Raw genomic sequence first — 12851 nt, 5'->3', positions numbered from 1 at the left:
ATATGATGATACATCTGAATGCTTTTTGTCCTCAGACTGAACTAATCTGTTGTACAATTGAAACCATGATTATATTTTGGCAACTTCACTTAATAGATATACATTACTTAATTCTGCATTCTCCTTAAATGCTAAATGTGACTGAATCTGTTACCAGCAACTTTCTGGCACAGCTTCTAAATGAGTCTTTGGTGGGATAGTAGCAAGTGATTTTATACTAATTCAAGCTATAGGTTCAGTATTATCTATATTATCTACAGTATTGGCCAACAGCTAAGTTTTAGGAAGGAAGCTTCCCCAGCTGTATCTGGAGAGCAAGTGACCACTGGGCTTCATGCAAAGGGCATGCATTCTTTGAACAAATAGTAAGAAATATGCTATTGTTTTCTCCTATAAGGAGACCAGTTGGAGGAGTCCTCAAGGGCCATCCAGTCCAACCCCTATGTTTATTTACTCTGTGAAACTGGATCATTCAACTTGGGATCACACAAGCATCAAATACAAATGTTAAGCTAATACTGTGGAAGAATCCCTAATGCATCATAGCACTGACCCTGCACCCCACCCCAAATTAGGTGTCTTTTTCAACTGTCCTAATTGGTTTCTCATTGGCTATATATTTTTGTCAGTCATTTTTGTTGAGGAAAACTAGTGCAAAATAAAGGATACCTACTGGGTTGTAGATAACATTGATCATAGACATAAAATATCTGAAATATTTGGAAATAGTTATAATAAAGTTCTTTGCATTTAGAAGAATTGTGGTGGCTGAGAATTAGAGGGATTTAAAAAACTACAAAGAAGGAGCTATGACTGTTGATAATTCATAGCAATAGTTCAGCTTACAGTAGAGTCTCACTTATCCAACATTCGCTTATCCAACGTTCTGGATTATCCAACGCATTTTTGTAGTCAATGTTTTCAATACATCATGATATTTTGGTGCTAAATTTGTAAATACAGTAATTACTACGTAGCATTAGTGCATATTGAACTACTATTTCTGTCAAATTTGTTGTATAACATGATGTTTTGGTGCTTAATTTGTAAAATCATAACCTCATTTGATGTTTAATAGGCTTCTCCTTAATCTCTCCTTATTATCCAACATATTCGCTTATCCAACGTTCTGCCGGCCCGTTTATGTTGGATAAGTGAGACTCTACTGTACTTAGAAGGATAGGGCTAAAAGTAAAGTTTTACTTATTTGTGTTAAAAGGTTTGTGCCTTTAAGTTGTATAATTTAAACACAAGGAAACTAAATTCCAGTTCATATGGGTATGCTACCTATTCAAAAGAAATGTTTAGCCATGTTTATTTATAATTCTGTGAGAAACATAATAGAAGCAGCATATGCAGGATAAACGCTAAATGCCACATTTAGGTATTAGATATTGGAAAGAACTTAACAAAAATAAAGTACATGTGATTAGCAATACTCCTATCAACACAACAGATTACATATGTGCTTCTCTCAGTGTACTTTTTTACCTTTGTGTTTCTTCATTGGGTCCAACCATTTATTTTGATAAATCTTGCATTAAATTAAGAATTTCAGGATAAAATCACATTGCTAATGATCTCCTGACTATTACCTTAGAGGAGACAGCTTCCTGCATAAGAAGGAAAAGGATGAAGAAAGTGAATTAAAGGTTATTGTCTTTTGTAATACTGCACAAGGTCATCTATACAGCATTTTTAATATAGTACCAAGTCATCTAATGAAACTGGTGGGCAGGAAAACAGATCAGGAAAAATATTTTTAGGGTGAATAACTGATTTCTGAAAGTAGTTGTCGCAACATAAGACTAGACATAAAAAGGATTAGCTCAGTTATGTATCTCAGTAGTTACTAGTCACTGCCATGATGGATGCATGCAACTTTCTAAACAGTTTAGCCATCTTAAATCAGTTTTCTGTCAAAAAAAAGAAGCAACTAATGCCATTTCTTGTCTTACAGCCTTAATTTCCAGTTTTGCCCTTCATCCAGAGTATATGGTTTCACAGCAGTGGATCTCAAGCCTGGTGGTGAAGATGAGGTAGAATAATTTTACTAATAGGGGTTCAATATTTAATTTTCTTCAGATTTGTCTGTGATGTAATGTAGATATTCTCTGACCCTTTACAAATATTTTTATTGCAGTTGGTAACTATGGATAATGCAGAAGAGTATGTGGATTTGATGTTTGACTTCTGCATGCACACTGGAATACAGAAACAGATGGATGCTTTTAGAGGTATGTAACAGATTACTGAGATGAATTAAAGATATGATGGAAATTCTGATTAATTCATTTAATAATTTGAACTTTATGTCTTCATGGTTTCCAAGAATAGTTTCTAGAAATGCTGAGAAGGAGGATACTGACAGAGGCACTCAGCTACTGATGTGATAGTAAAAGAGAGGACATTTTCAAGTGCCTCACTTATAGAACACTTTCTCCTAGTGGTAGCTTTGGTTTTGGCTAACAGTTTGTACTTCGATTTTGGTTGCATTCTAATGCATTTGATGAAGTGGGCTGAAATTTCCAAAAGCTTACAAGAAACAAAACTAGTTACCGTATTTCATCACATAATAGTTGCCACTGCAAAATTATTGCAATCCATGGGTGGCAAATTTGTATTTTTGTGTTCTTCACATAATAGTCGTAGAGCTGTTGGGGGTTGATTCCCTCTTCTATCTCCAAAGGCAAGGCAGTTTAAAAACTACAATGGAGGTCTCCGGAGCTCATTTCTTCCTGTCTTCCTCCCAAAGGACTACATTTCAGACTTTGTAAATGAATCTATTCTTTGTAGTAGATTCACCTTAGCATCATCACCAGTCAGAAACTACTTTAACACATGTTAACAACAAAAACCAGGGAAGTTTTCTGTTAACTGTTTTCAAATGCAGTTAGATTCCGAATTCATATTTCTGATTGCTTTAATTTTATATCAAGATGGTTTCAACCGAGTCTTTCCAATGGAAAAGCTGAGTTCCTTCAGCCATGAAGAAGTTCAGATGATACTTTGTGGAAATCAGTCACCATCCTGGGCAGCTGAAGATATAATTAATTATACTGAACCTAAACTTGGCTACACTCGAGACAGGTAAGTCACAAACATATGGCAGTATGGTCTGAGTGCAGTTGCTAGTCCTAACAAAAGAAGATGCATTGAACCAATTTACAGTCATGTTGGCTTACCAGTTCCTATTGTCATTGGACCTAGCAGTTGGATTTAGGTCTTTGTTTATAATAAATTCTTAGATTATTGGATATCTTTGTTCCACTTGGAGGACAAGAATAGCTTTGAAAAAATGTCAAACATTTATTTCTAAATGGAATAGTTCAAGACAAAACTGAGAAGCTTTACATAGTATCTTTTGAAGTACACATATAATTGGGAACCTCATTTAACCACATGCAGTTGGGTTGCCAGAAAGATGTTTGCCTCTCTAACAGAATTCATTATTACACAGTTCTCTATTATGCCAAACTAGAAGCCAGTCCCTGCTTGTGTTGGTAAAAGAGAGGAAACAGATTGTTTAGGAGCATACAGTCAAAGAGTAAATAAATGCATTTCACTACAACGCAGTTGAGGCAGTGGAGAAAATGTTGCATTTACATATCAAATCTTCTGTTATGGCTGGCAGACATTTTAAATAATTTCTGCTTTCAATGAAAACGAAGTAAAACTAAATACCATTTTAAAAGACTTGAATACAACCTGTCAACAAAGTTGTTTATGTGAGATTAATAATCAAAAGTAAAGATTGAAACATAATGGCTTCTGAAAACATTTGATCACCAGGTCATTATGAAAGGATTTTGATGAGTGTACTTTACCATAAGTCCTCCTTCCAATTCTAAAATTGTTAGATTGTACACCATTATGAAGTTAAAATATGGCTATCGCACTATGTCAAATCTTTCCCTTTTGGCTTCTGAAAAAGGCAAATGTGTAATGCTTATGAACTACTAATTCATACACATTATATACAGTTTGATTATCCCTTATCCAAAACGTTTGGAACTGGAAGTGTTTTGGATTTTGGAATACCTGTATTTGCGCGCGCGCGTGTGTGTGTGTGTATATATATATATATATTATTTTCATCATTTCTATCCCACCCTTCTCACCCGAAGGGACTCAGGGCGGCTCACAATCTGGCAAAATTCCAGCCAATATACAATACAAAAAGATAAAACATAAGCAATTAAAACAATTAGGTAATTTAACAAAATACAAGAAATAGATTTAAAACCATACATTATAAAATACTTGAGCCATTCGTCCACAACACCTTATACATAAACCTTAATCCGAACCGAGACGAGCCAACAGTATTCACTCATCAAACACCTGCTCACAAAGCCAAATCTTTACTTTTTTTCTAAAACTCAGAAGGGATGGAGTGCCGGATATCACTGGGGATATCACATGCATACATACATAATGAGATACCTTGGAGATGGGACCCAAGTCTAAACATAAATCAATATATAATGCGCAAAGTCATTTTTACAATTTTTAAAATCATTTTATGCATGAAAAAAGTTTGAGTAAACTGAACCATCAGAAAGTAAAGACATCACTGTCTGAGCCACTCCCATTGGACAATTTTAGAATTCCAGGTAAAGGGTGCTAAGCCTTCACAATGAATATATTTAATGACTGACTCTTTTATATTTTAGCCCTGGGTTTCTGAGATTTGTACGAGTTTTGTGTGGCATGTCTTCAGATGAAAGGAAAGCATTCCTGCAATTCACAACTGGCTGTTCAACGCTTCCCCCAGGAGGCCTGGCTAACCTCCATCCACGTCTCACTGTTGTACGCAAGGTATGGATATATCCTAATATATCTCAAAATTTTCTATTATAGCCTAAGAGTAGTTGCCTTTTAATTACTTTCACTTGTGGATTGATCCAAAAAACTGTTTGTACTTGAAAGGTGACTTGACCGTCAGGCCTTTTGCAGAAATGTTCATAGACATTACTTTTTTAATAGTTGGAGCCACATGCATGACAATCGCATGCTACTATTGCTGCTACTACTACTACTACTACTACTAATAGATTTATTACCCACCTCTCCGCAGCAAGATAGTTTATTTTAACAAAAGATGTATAACAGGAATGTTGCCAATGTATTTATTATATTATTTCTCTTTTTTTTGGAACCAAGTCATCTTTCTCCTGTTTGGGCCACAAGGCAACTGGCATGGATTAAAACAATATGCAGATAAAAGCAATCACTATGCTAAAATAGTTTGAAAATATTATTAAATAAGCTATACTAGGCTGACCACTTAAAAGTTTATTTTTAATACCATTAATATTTAATTCTATTGTAATGATTGTATATTTTAGGTTTTAAATTGTAATGTATTGGTTTTACTGTAAGCCACTTGGAACAGTGGTTCTCAACCTGTGGGCCCCCAGATGTTTCGGCCTTCAACTCCCAGAAATCCTAACAGCTGATAAACTGGCTGGGTTTCTGGGAGTTGTAGGCCAAAACACCTGGGGACCCACTGGTTGAGAATCACTAGCTTAGAGTCTTTTTAGAGAGAAAAAGTGGGGTAATAATAATAATAATATAAAGTGAGTTTGTGATATTTTGATGTAGGATAGTGATAGCATTATCTCCTGTCTGAAATCATTTTTAAAAATTATTTTTATTTTTTGCTAGCCATCGGATTTTTGAATCAGTTGGTTGTTTTCTAAAAGGTGCTGAACTAGCTGCAAATAATATGGAAGCATATCCATATCACACAATGAGACTTTATTCAAAAGCTTTATGGATTTTTGTTCCCAGGTTGATGCTACAGATGCAAGCTACCCATCTGTGAATACCTGCGTGCATTACCTTAAGTTGCCTGAATATTCCTCTGAAGAGATCATGCGGGAACGCCTGCTAGCTGCTACCATGGAGAAGGGTTTCCATCTCAACTGAGGTGCATGACCTGGGACTGTGACCTGGGACATAGCAGCCTGGTTTTGCGTTCATAACTAGTGAAGCCTCTTGTGTTGTATGTGCAGAAAATACAATCTCCACACTGTGCTGTAACGAGACTTGCCTTCCCCCGCCCCCCCTATCCATGAGGCTTTGGAAACACATGGAATAATTCTCTTAGCTGCTAACAACAACAAAACCAACCCCAATGAATTACACAGCCAGCAAGGAATGGGCAAGAACGCTGTGTGGTTGTGTCCGAGGGCTTGCGCAACCAGAAGCTGAAGCAAACATTTGACTGTTCCAAAGAGCAGATCTGCAAATTTTCAGTGTTTACTGATACAAGATTTATAACAACATATTTGTGTGAAGTTTAGCGTTTAATACCCTGTACACTACAGTTGCCATCACCGATCCCTATTTTGCTGGCTGTTAAGCTGACTGGTCAGAAACCTGCTTCTTTAACTTAGTCACTGGGCATCCCAAGCTTTCTTTTCTTTCTATAATGGTGCCTGCACTGTTGGGGGTATGCTAGTGGTTTTTGGGGGAGGGAGGGGATGTTTGCATATAATCATGCACAAACTTATTTCAAGTGGGAATACATTTTGATTTCTAAATGCCCTGCTATAAAGATCAAATCCTTACCGTGTGTGTATGTGTGCGTGTGCAGCTCAACAATAACGCTTTTAAGAGACACTGGTTCCTGGTGCAAGGCACACTTTAAAGCAAGTTTTACTTTTGTTGTACTTTCTTTGTATATTAAAAACATTTATTTAACTTGTTGCAGTTTGAAGTTTAAAAAAAGAGTTCCAATGTGTATGCTCAACAATAATCATTAAAAAGTTTGCAGCGTACCAAGCGGCCTCTGGTTGGTAATTGACTAATTATTTTCCTATGGTTTTGCAGAATAATGCCTTTGTTATTACCTTTAATTTAAAAAGGAGTCTTGTACAAGAGTTTGTGTAGTGCAGTGGTTCTCAACCTGTGGGTCCCCAGGTGTTTTGGCCTACAACACCCAAAATCTCAGCCAGTTTATCAGCTGTTAGGATTTCTGTACGTTGGAGGCCAAAACATTGGGAAACCACAGATTGAGAACTATTGGTGTATTAGAGGTATATCAAGAGCAGAGGCGGTTCAACCGTAAGGTAATTTAGGCAGTTGCCTAAGGCGCCATCGTTTGGGGGGCACAGTTGAGGCGCCTCGAAGTGCCCTAAAGCCAACTTTATGTTCGCACGCGCCGCCGCTTTCGGCGAGGCTGCCTCCCGCAGGGTGAAGCAGCTGGAGGGCGCGTGCGCCACCGCTTCCAGCAAGGCAGCCTCCCGCCGGGTGAAGCGGCAGGAGTGCGTGTTCCGCCGCTTCCAGCGAGATCTCTTGGAAACTAGGTAAGTGGGTTTTATATATATGTGGAATGTATGTCCTTGAGGCAAGGGTGAATATTGTAAGTGGCCACCTTGATTAGCATTGAATGGATTTGCAACTACGAAGCCTGTCTGCTTCCTGCCTGGGGAAATCCATTGTTGGGAGGTGTTAGCTGGCCCTGATAGTTTCCTGTCTGGAATTCCTCTGTTTTCTGAGTGGTGTTCAGGGCATCCCTTGCTCTGATCTGCATAGGACATACTTCTTCCAGGACTGAGCTGGGAAGCTGTAATGATCCATTAATCAAATTCCATGGCTTAAATGGTCCAATGAGTATGTGAGAGAGAAACAAAGGAAGATGTACTTTTTTCCTGAAATGGACGGCTGTTAAAAGATTTTCAACACTTTTATTTCCAAATGGTCCTTTTATTTGTAGTCAAAGGCTTTCATGGCCAAAATCACTGGGTTGCTGTGAGTTTTCCGAGCTGTCTGGTCATATTCCAGAAACATTCCATCCTTTTGTTTTTCCCACATCCAGAGGTTGTGAGGTCTGTTGGAATCTAGGCAAGTGGGGTTTATATATCTGTGGAATGTCCTTGAGGCAAGTGTGAATGTTGTAATAGGCCACCTTGATTAGCATTGAATGGCTTTGCAACTTCAACGCCTGTCTGTTTCTTGTCTGGGTGAATCCATTGTTGGGAGGTGTTAGCTGGCCCTGGTTGTTTCCTGTCTGGAATTGCTCTGTTTTCTGAGTGGTGTTCTTTATTTACTGTCTAGATTTTAGAGTTTTTTTAATACTGGGGGCCAGATTCCCTTTCGGTGGCTTTTTAATAGTGGATTATCTGCTTTGATATTCTGGGTTATATGGCTGTATGGAAGGACCCTCAATGCTCTTCTACACAGCCATATAACCCAGAATATCTGCTTTGAACTGGGTTATCTGAGTCCACACTTCCATATAATCCAGTTCAAAGCAGCTATTGTGGATTATCTGCCTTGATATTCTGGGTTATATGGCTGTGTGGAAGGATCCTCAGTGCTCCTCCACACAGCCATATAACCCAGAATATCAAGGCAGAATAACTCACAATATCTGCTTTGAACTGGGTTATCTAAGTCCACACTGCCATATATCCCAGTTCAATGTTTGGTGCTAAAATTGCAAATATAGTAATTCCTACATAACATTACCATGTATTGAACTGTGTTTTCTGTTGATTTGTTGTAAAACATGATGTTTTGGTGCTTAACATGTAATTTGATGTTTAATAGGCTTTTCCTTAATCCCTCCTCATTATACAACATTTTTGCTTATCCAACGCTTTTATTGTTCAGTGATTGGTTTTTTTTTGGGGGGGGGGGGGGTGCCAAAATTCTGTTCGCCTATACCTGAAAATTACCTAGGGCCGGCCCTGATCAAGAGCCAGTTCATATTTTGGAGTAATGGCTTTTGGTTTAGATGTTTGTTAAGGAGATCTTTTATTCTAGTGATAAAGAAACCATATGCATTTCTTGAGAACTCATTGACTACATCTTGTGATAAATCATTTGTTGAACACATTACCTGACTATGTGCTTTTATTTCGTGAGGATAATATTCGACTTTCCAGTTTAATGCTTGTTCCCACTGCAATTCTTATCAGTTAAGACTCAAAATGTGAATCCAGTATACAATAGTACTTGCTAGCAGACAAAGACAGCTATTAATGTTCAATGTAAAAATTTGCCCTTATTATTGGTGAGATGTTGGACCAGTCATAATGGCTCCAAATTATAGTCTGTTAGGAACATTGGTGGGGGAATGTTTTGCCATTCTTCTATTGTAGGTGAGATTTTAGTTGGGAAATGTAAGCAGTACTTTTGTGTATTGGAATTATCCTGTTACCTTTTATATGGTGGGGGGGGGGCGTATATAGAGTGGTCACGAGTCAACCAATAAACTAAGCTTGTACTTTAAAAACAATGGATTGAATCATGCAAAGTCCTGTAACGGGAGGTTTATGATGCATCAGTTATTCTGCCAGCTAAGCAGGAAAGACAGGAGCAATCTGTGCAAATGCACCCTCTGTGTACAATCTGGTGTCACCCAGAAGCAATCTCTTAGCGGTTGGGAGGGCTGCAGAAGAAGAGGACAATCAGTCCTCCAGTGCTTTCATTAGTGGGTGCATTTTGAACAGAATTGCACTCAGGGAATATTCCCACTGGTAGAAAGGAAGCTAAATTCAGCCCAAGGAAAGGGTGTTTTCTTTTCCACCCACTGAACGGAGGTGAGGAAGGAGTAGCAGCCAGATGTACTGAGGGCTTCAGATATTTTTTAATGTATGCTCTGACTTTTTATCTGATGTGCCTCAGGATGGCCATGGAATGTAGACTATGCCCATGGTTAATTACGGTGGTATTCTTAAATTTGTCTGCCTTGTGTGTGTTTAAACTTTAATGCAGCCTGGCTTTCTGTCTAAAATTACTATATAATAAGGCTTCACTGAAACATAATAAATCTTTCTTTTTCATGGTCTCTGACTCACACATATGGGTTGTTCTGCACCAGTGCAGGAACTGTCAGGACTTTCCAGAGATGGAGACATATTTAGATGGGAGCCCCATCCTTAGCAAGTTCCACAGTGACTAGATAAATCCTTCTGGGAATTCAGTGGATGATGCAGAGTTCTAATATTATGGTTGGGGGAGGGAGGAACCCCATAAATATCAATTTCTCTAAGATCATGTATAACTTTATATGCCAATCTTCTTACCCCCCTTACTCATTTATCCATCCATCGAAGAGGGACTCATGAAGACTGCATATCTGACAAGCCATCTCTATCACATATTTTTTGCCCATTCTTTTACTCTCAAATATCTTGCTCTACTGCTGCTGTTTTAGTCACAAGTCTCCCTCTTCAAGGAAGGCCACATATGGGAATTCTGTGATAATTTAGACTCTGGATACAACAGTTTTATCTGGTAGATGAAGTGGGATAATTCTCCAGCATTTAGATATTCATGCTTTACAACTGTTTTTATATTGCCAATAAGCTTAGAACAAAAAGAAAAAAAATATTTTTTCAAGGCTGATCTTAAAATAATATTGGAAGTTTTTCATGTTGCATCTGTTGCTATGGTGTAAAACATATTTTCTTGGTGGTAATGCAGTGTCCAGAGAAGCTAGTCTGCATGATATAGAGCGCAGTTCCCACCTTCTCTGCACAACAACCTGAAAACCGGATCTGAAGAACTGTATAAGTAGTACGGTTCTGTTCTAATTGCCAGAGGAAATGTGTGTTTAGCCTTCTGATGCTGTCTCTGGTATGCTGCTATCACCTGCTGGCCCACTGTATTTTTGGTTTCTATGTATGTATATGAAGCTGGATAAAGCTGATAGAAAAAAATTAGACCATTTGAAATGTGATCCTGGAGAACCTGTAGTACCTGGAGTTCTACAGATACTAAGGAGACTTCATCAGACGGTTGTAGGGCTCCGTTTCCATGTGCTGCTGAAACAACCTCATGGGAGTCCCATGGAGGCCACCATGATGGTGGGACTCTTTTTTTCCTCGATTTCCTCAACACATAGAAACGGAGCCCTACACCCATCTTCAGGAGTCTGGTGTTCTCTGACTCCAAACCTCCTTAAGACAGGAGAAAGTGGGGGAAAGACGGGTTAGGATGTGGGATGACTAGCCATCCCCCAATACAAGAGGGAACGGGGTAAGACATTTCCCTCTGTTTTCTCCCATTTTTCCCTGCTCCATCTAATGAAGTCCTAAAAAGACAAATGAATAGGTTTTACAACAAATTATGCCTTAACTTACTAGAAACGAAGGCTCATTTATTTTGGACATATCATGAGGCAATGTGACTCAAATGAAAAGATAATAATGCTTGCTAAAGTGGAAAGCAGTAGGAAAAAGGGGAGATCATTCAATTGGATTAATACAATCAAGCCCTGGTCCTGAGTTTATAAGACTGGAGCTCTCTCATTCATAGTTATACCATAAGTTGACATCAACTTGACTGCAAATAACAGCACAGTCATCTGCTGGTTGGTTGGTTGTTTGCATTTTGGCCCCATGGTCTAACTCTAGATGCATAATTGAAGGAAGTGAAAATAATTACCTAAAGCTTTGAACTCTGGGGATCTTATCCATTCCATCCACCACTATTTATATCCCATCTTTCTTCCAGGCTGGGAGTTAAGGTGGCTTACAAAAAGAATACAAAAAAGCATATATTGTTTTTAAAAAGCATACAAAATCAATACTAGAAACACTTAAAATCTTACTTCAAAATTGATTAAAAACAGTACAGTCATTTTTTTTGGTTAAAATCAGTTTCCAAGTACTGAAAAAGAAAAGAAAAAACTTTCACTGAGGAGAAAATGAAAAAGGAGCCATCTGAAGTTCCTTGGGGAGGGAGTACAAAAATCTGGTAACTGTCCCAAAGAAGGCCTTCACTTGTGTTCCTAACCAGCTGCGCAGGTGAAGCGTCTCCTCTACAACTGCTGATCCTGGACAGTGACTCCCAAACTCTAGTCCTCCAGGTGCTTTGGACTTCAGCTCCCACAAGCTTCAGCTCCCATGGCCAATGGCCAGGTATTCTGGAACTTGAAGTCCGAAACACCTGGAGGACCAGAGTATGGGAAACACTGGTTCTCAACCTTTAGTCTTCCATATATTTTGAACTTCAATTTCCAGAAGTCCCAGCCATCTTATCAGCTGTAAGGAGTTATGAGAAGTGAAGTCCAAAACACCTGGAGGATCAAAGGCTGAGAATCACTGGTTTAGTTTGAGGAGGCTCATATGGGAAGATCTGGTCCTTCACACAGCTTGGGGGAGAATAAGGAATTGCAGAGCTTCAAGGAACAATGGGCCTCTCCACTAAGGACAACCTGATGCTAGGTTTCAGAGGAGTAATTCCAGTGTTCTGTTGCATCAAAATGGCACCATGTTTAGCAGACTGAAATTTACTTTGTTGGATGCAAGAAGCAGTACACATCATCGGTTTTGACATTTAAGGTCAGATGGCATTTATTTATTTACTTTTTTGTAACCCAGCTTCCTTTTTTCCAGCACAGAGACTAAAGGTACTTAGTTTAAAGGAGCAATGTACTTGAAAGTATACATTAAAATAGAATAAGACTAATCATAATATTAAAACATTTTAAATCTTTAGTTAAAAGAATAAATCTACAATTTAATATGATTAAATATGAAAATTGTTTTTAAAAGTACAGTTGTAAACAATACAGCACTCCCCAGTGCATCATTTGAATTATTCTATATTTAAAATCCTGCTGGAATAAAAAGGATTTTGCCAGCTGACAGAAAGGCAGCAGGGAGAGGGCCATTCTGGCCTCCCTGGTAGGGTTCCAGTGTTTAGGGCTGCCTCTTGTGTTCCCACCAGCCATGGTTCTGAAGATGGTAGAACTGAAAAACCTCTCCTTATAATCTCAGGGCCCAAGCAAACACATACTGACAGACATTCTGCCCATCAGCCTAGGCCTGAGCCATATAGCGCACAACTGGCACTTTGAATTATGCCCAGAAACAAACTGGGAGCCA

The 12851-nt window shown here is 38.5% G+C and overlaps 1 protein-coding gene across 9 annotated transcripts in view; it reads left to right on the top strand.

The window, feature by feature from the left end:
* Positions 1-6788, top strand: part of hectd1 (HECT domain E3 ubiquitin protein ligase 1) — a 69789-nt gene extending 63001 nt beyond the window's left edge. For all 9 annotated transcript variants that reach the window (XM_008103406.3, XM_008103401.3, XM_008103402.3 and 6 more), the window contains 5 exons: positions 1961-2039; positions 2144-2237; positions 2940-3090; positions 4677-4821; positions 5797-6788. In XM_008103406.3, the coding sequence (XP_008101613.2) occupies positions 1961-2039; positions 2144-2237; positions 2940-3090; positions 4677-4821; positions 5797-5934 (607 nt within the window). In that variant the 3' untranslated portion in view covers positions 5935-6788. The remainder of the gene's footprint in view (positions 1-1960; positions 2040-2143; positions 2238-2939; positions 3091-4676; positions 4822-5796) is intronic.
* Positions 6789-12851: the final 6063 nt, after the last annotated feature.

The sequence above is a fragment of the Anolis carolinensis genome, chromosome 1, assembly GCF_035594765.1.
Source record: "Anolis carolinensis isolate JA03-04 chromosome 1, rAnoCar3.1.pri, whole genome shotgun sequence".
In the NCBI taxonomy this organism is placed as follows: domain Eukaryota; kingdom Metazoa; phylum Chordata; class Lepidosauria; order Squamata; family Dactyloidae; genus Anolis; species Anolis carolinensis.
This window is presented reverse-complemented; position numbering and strand designations above follow the sequence as displayed.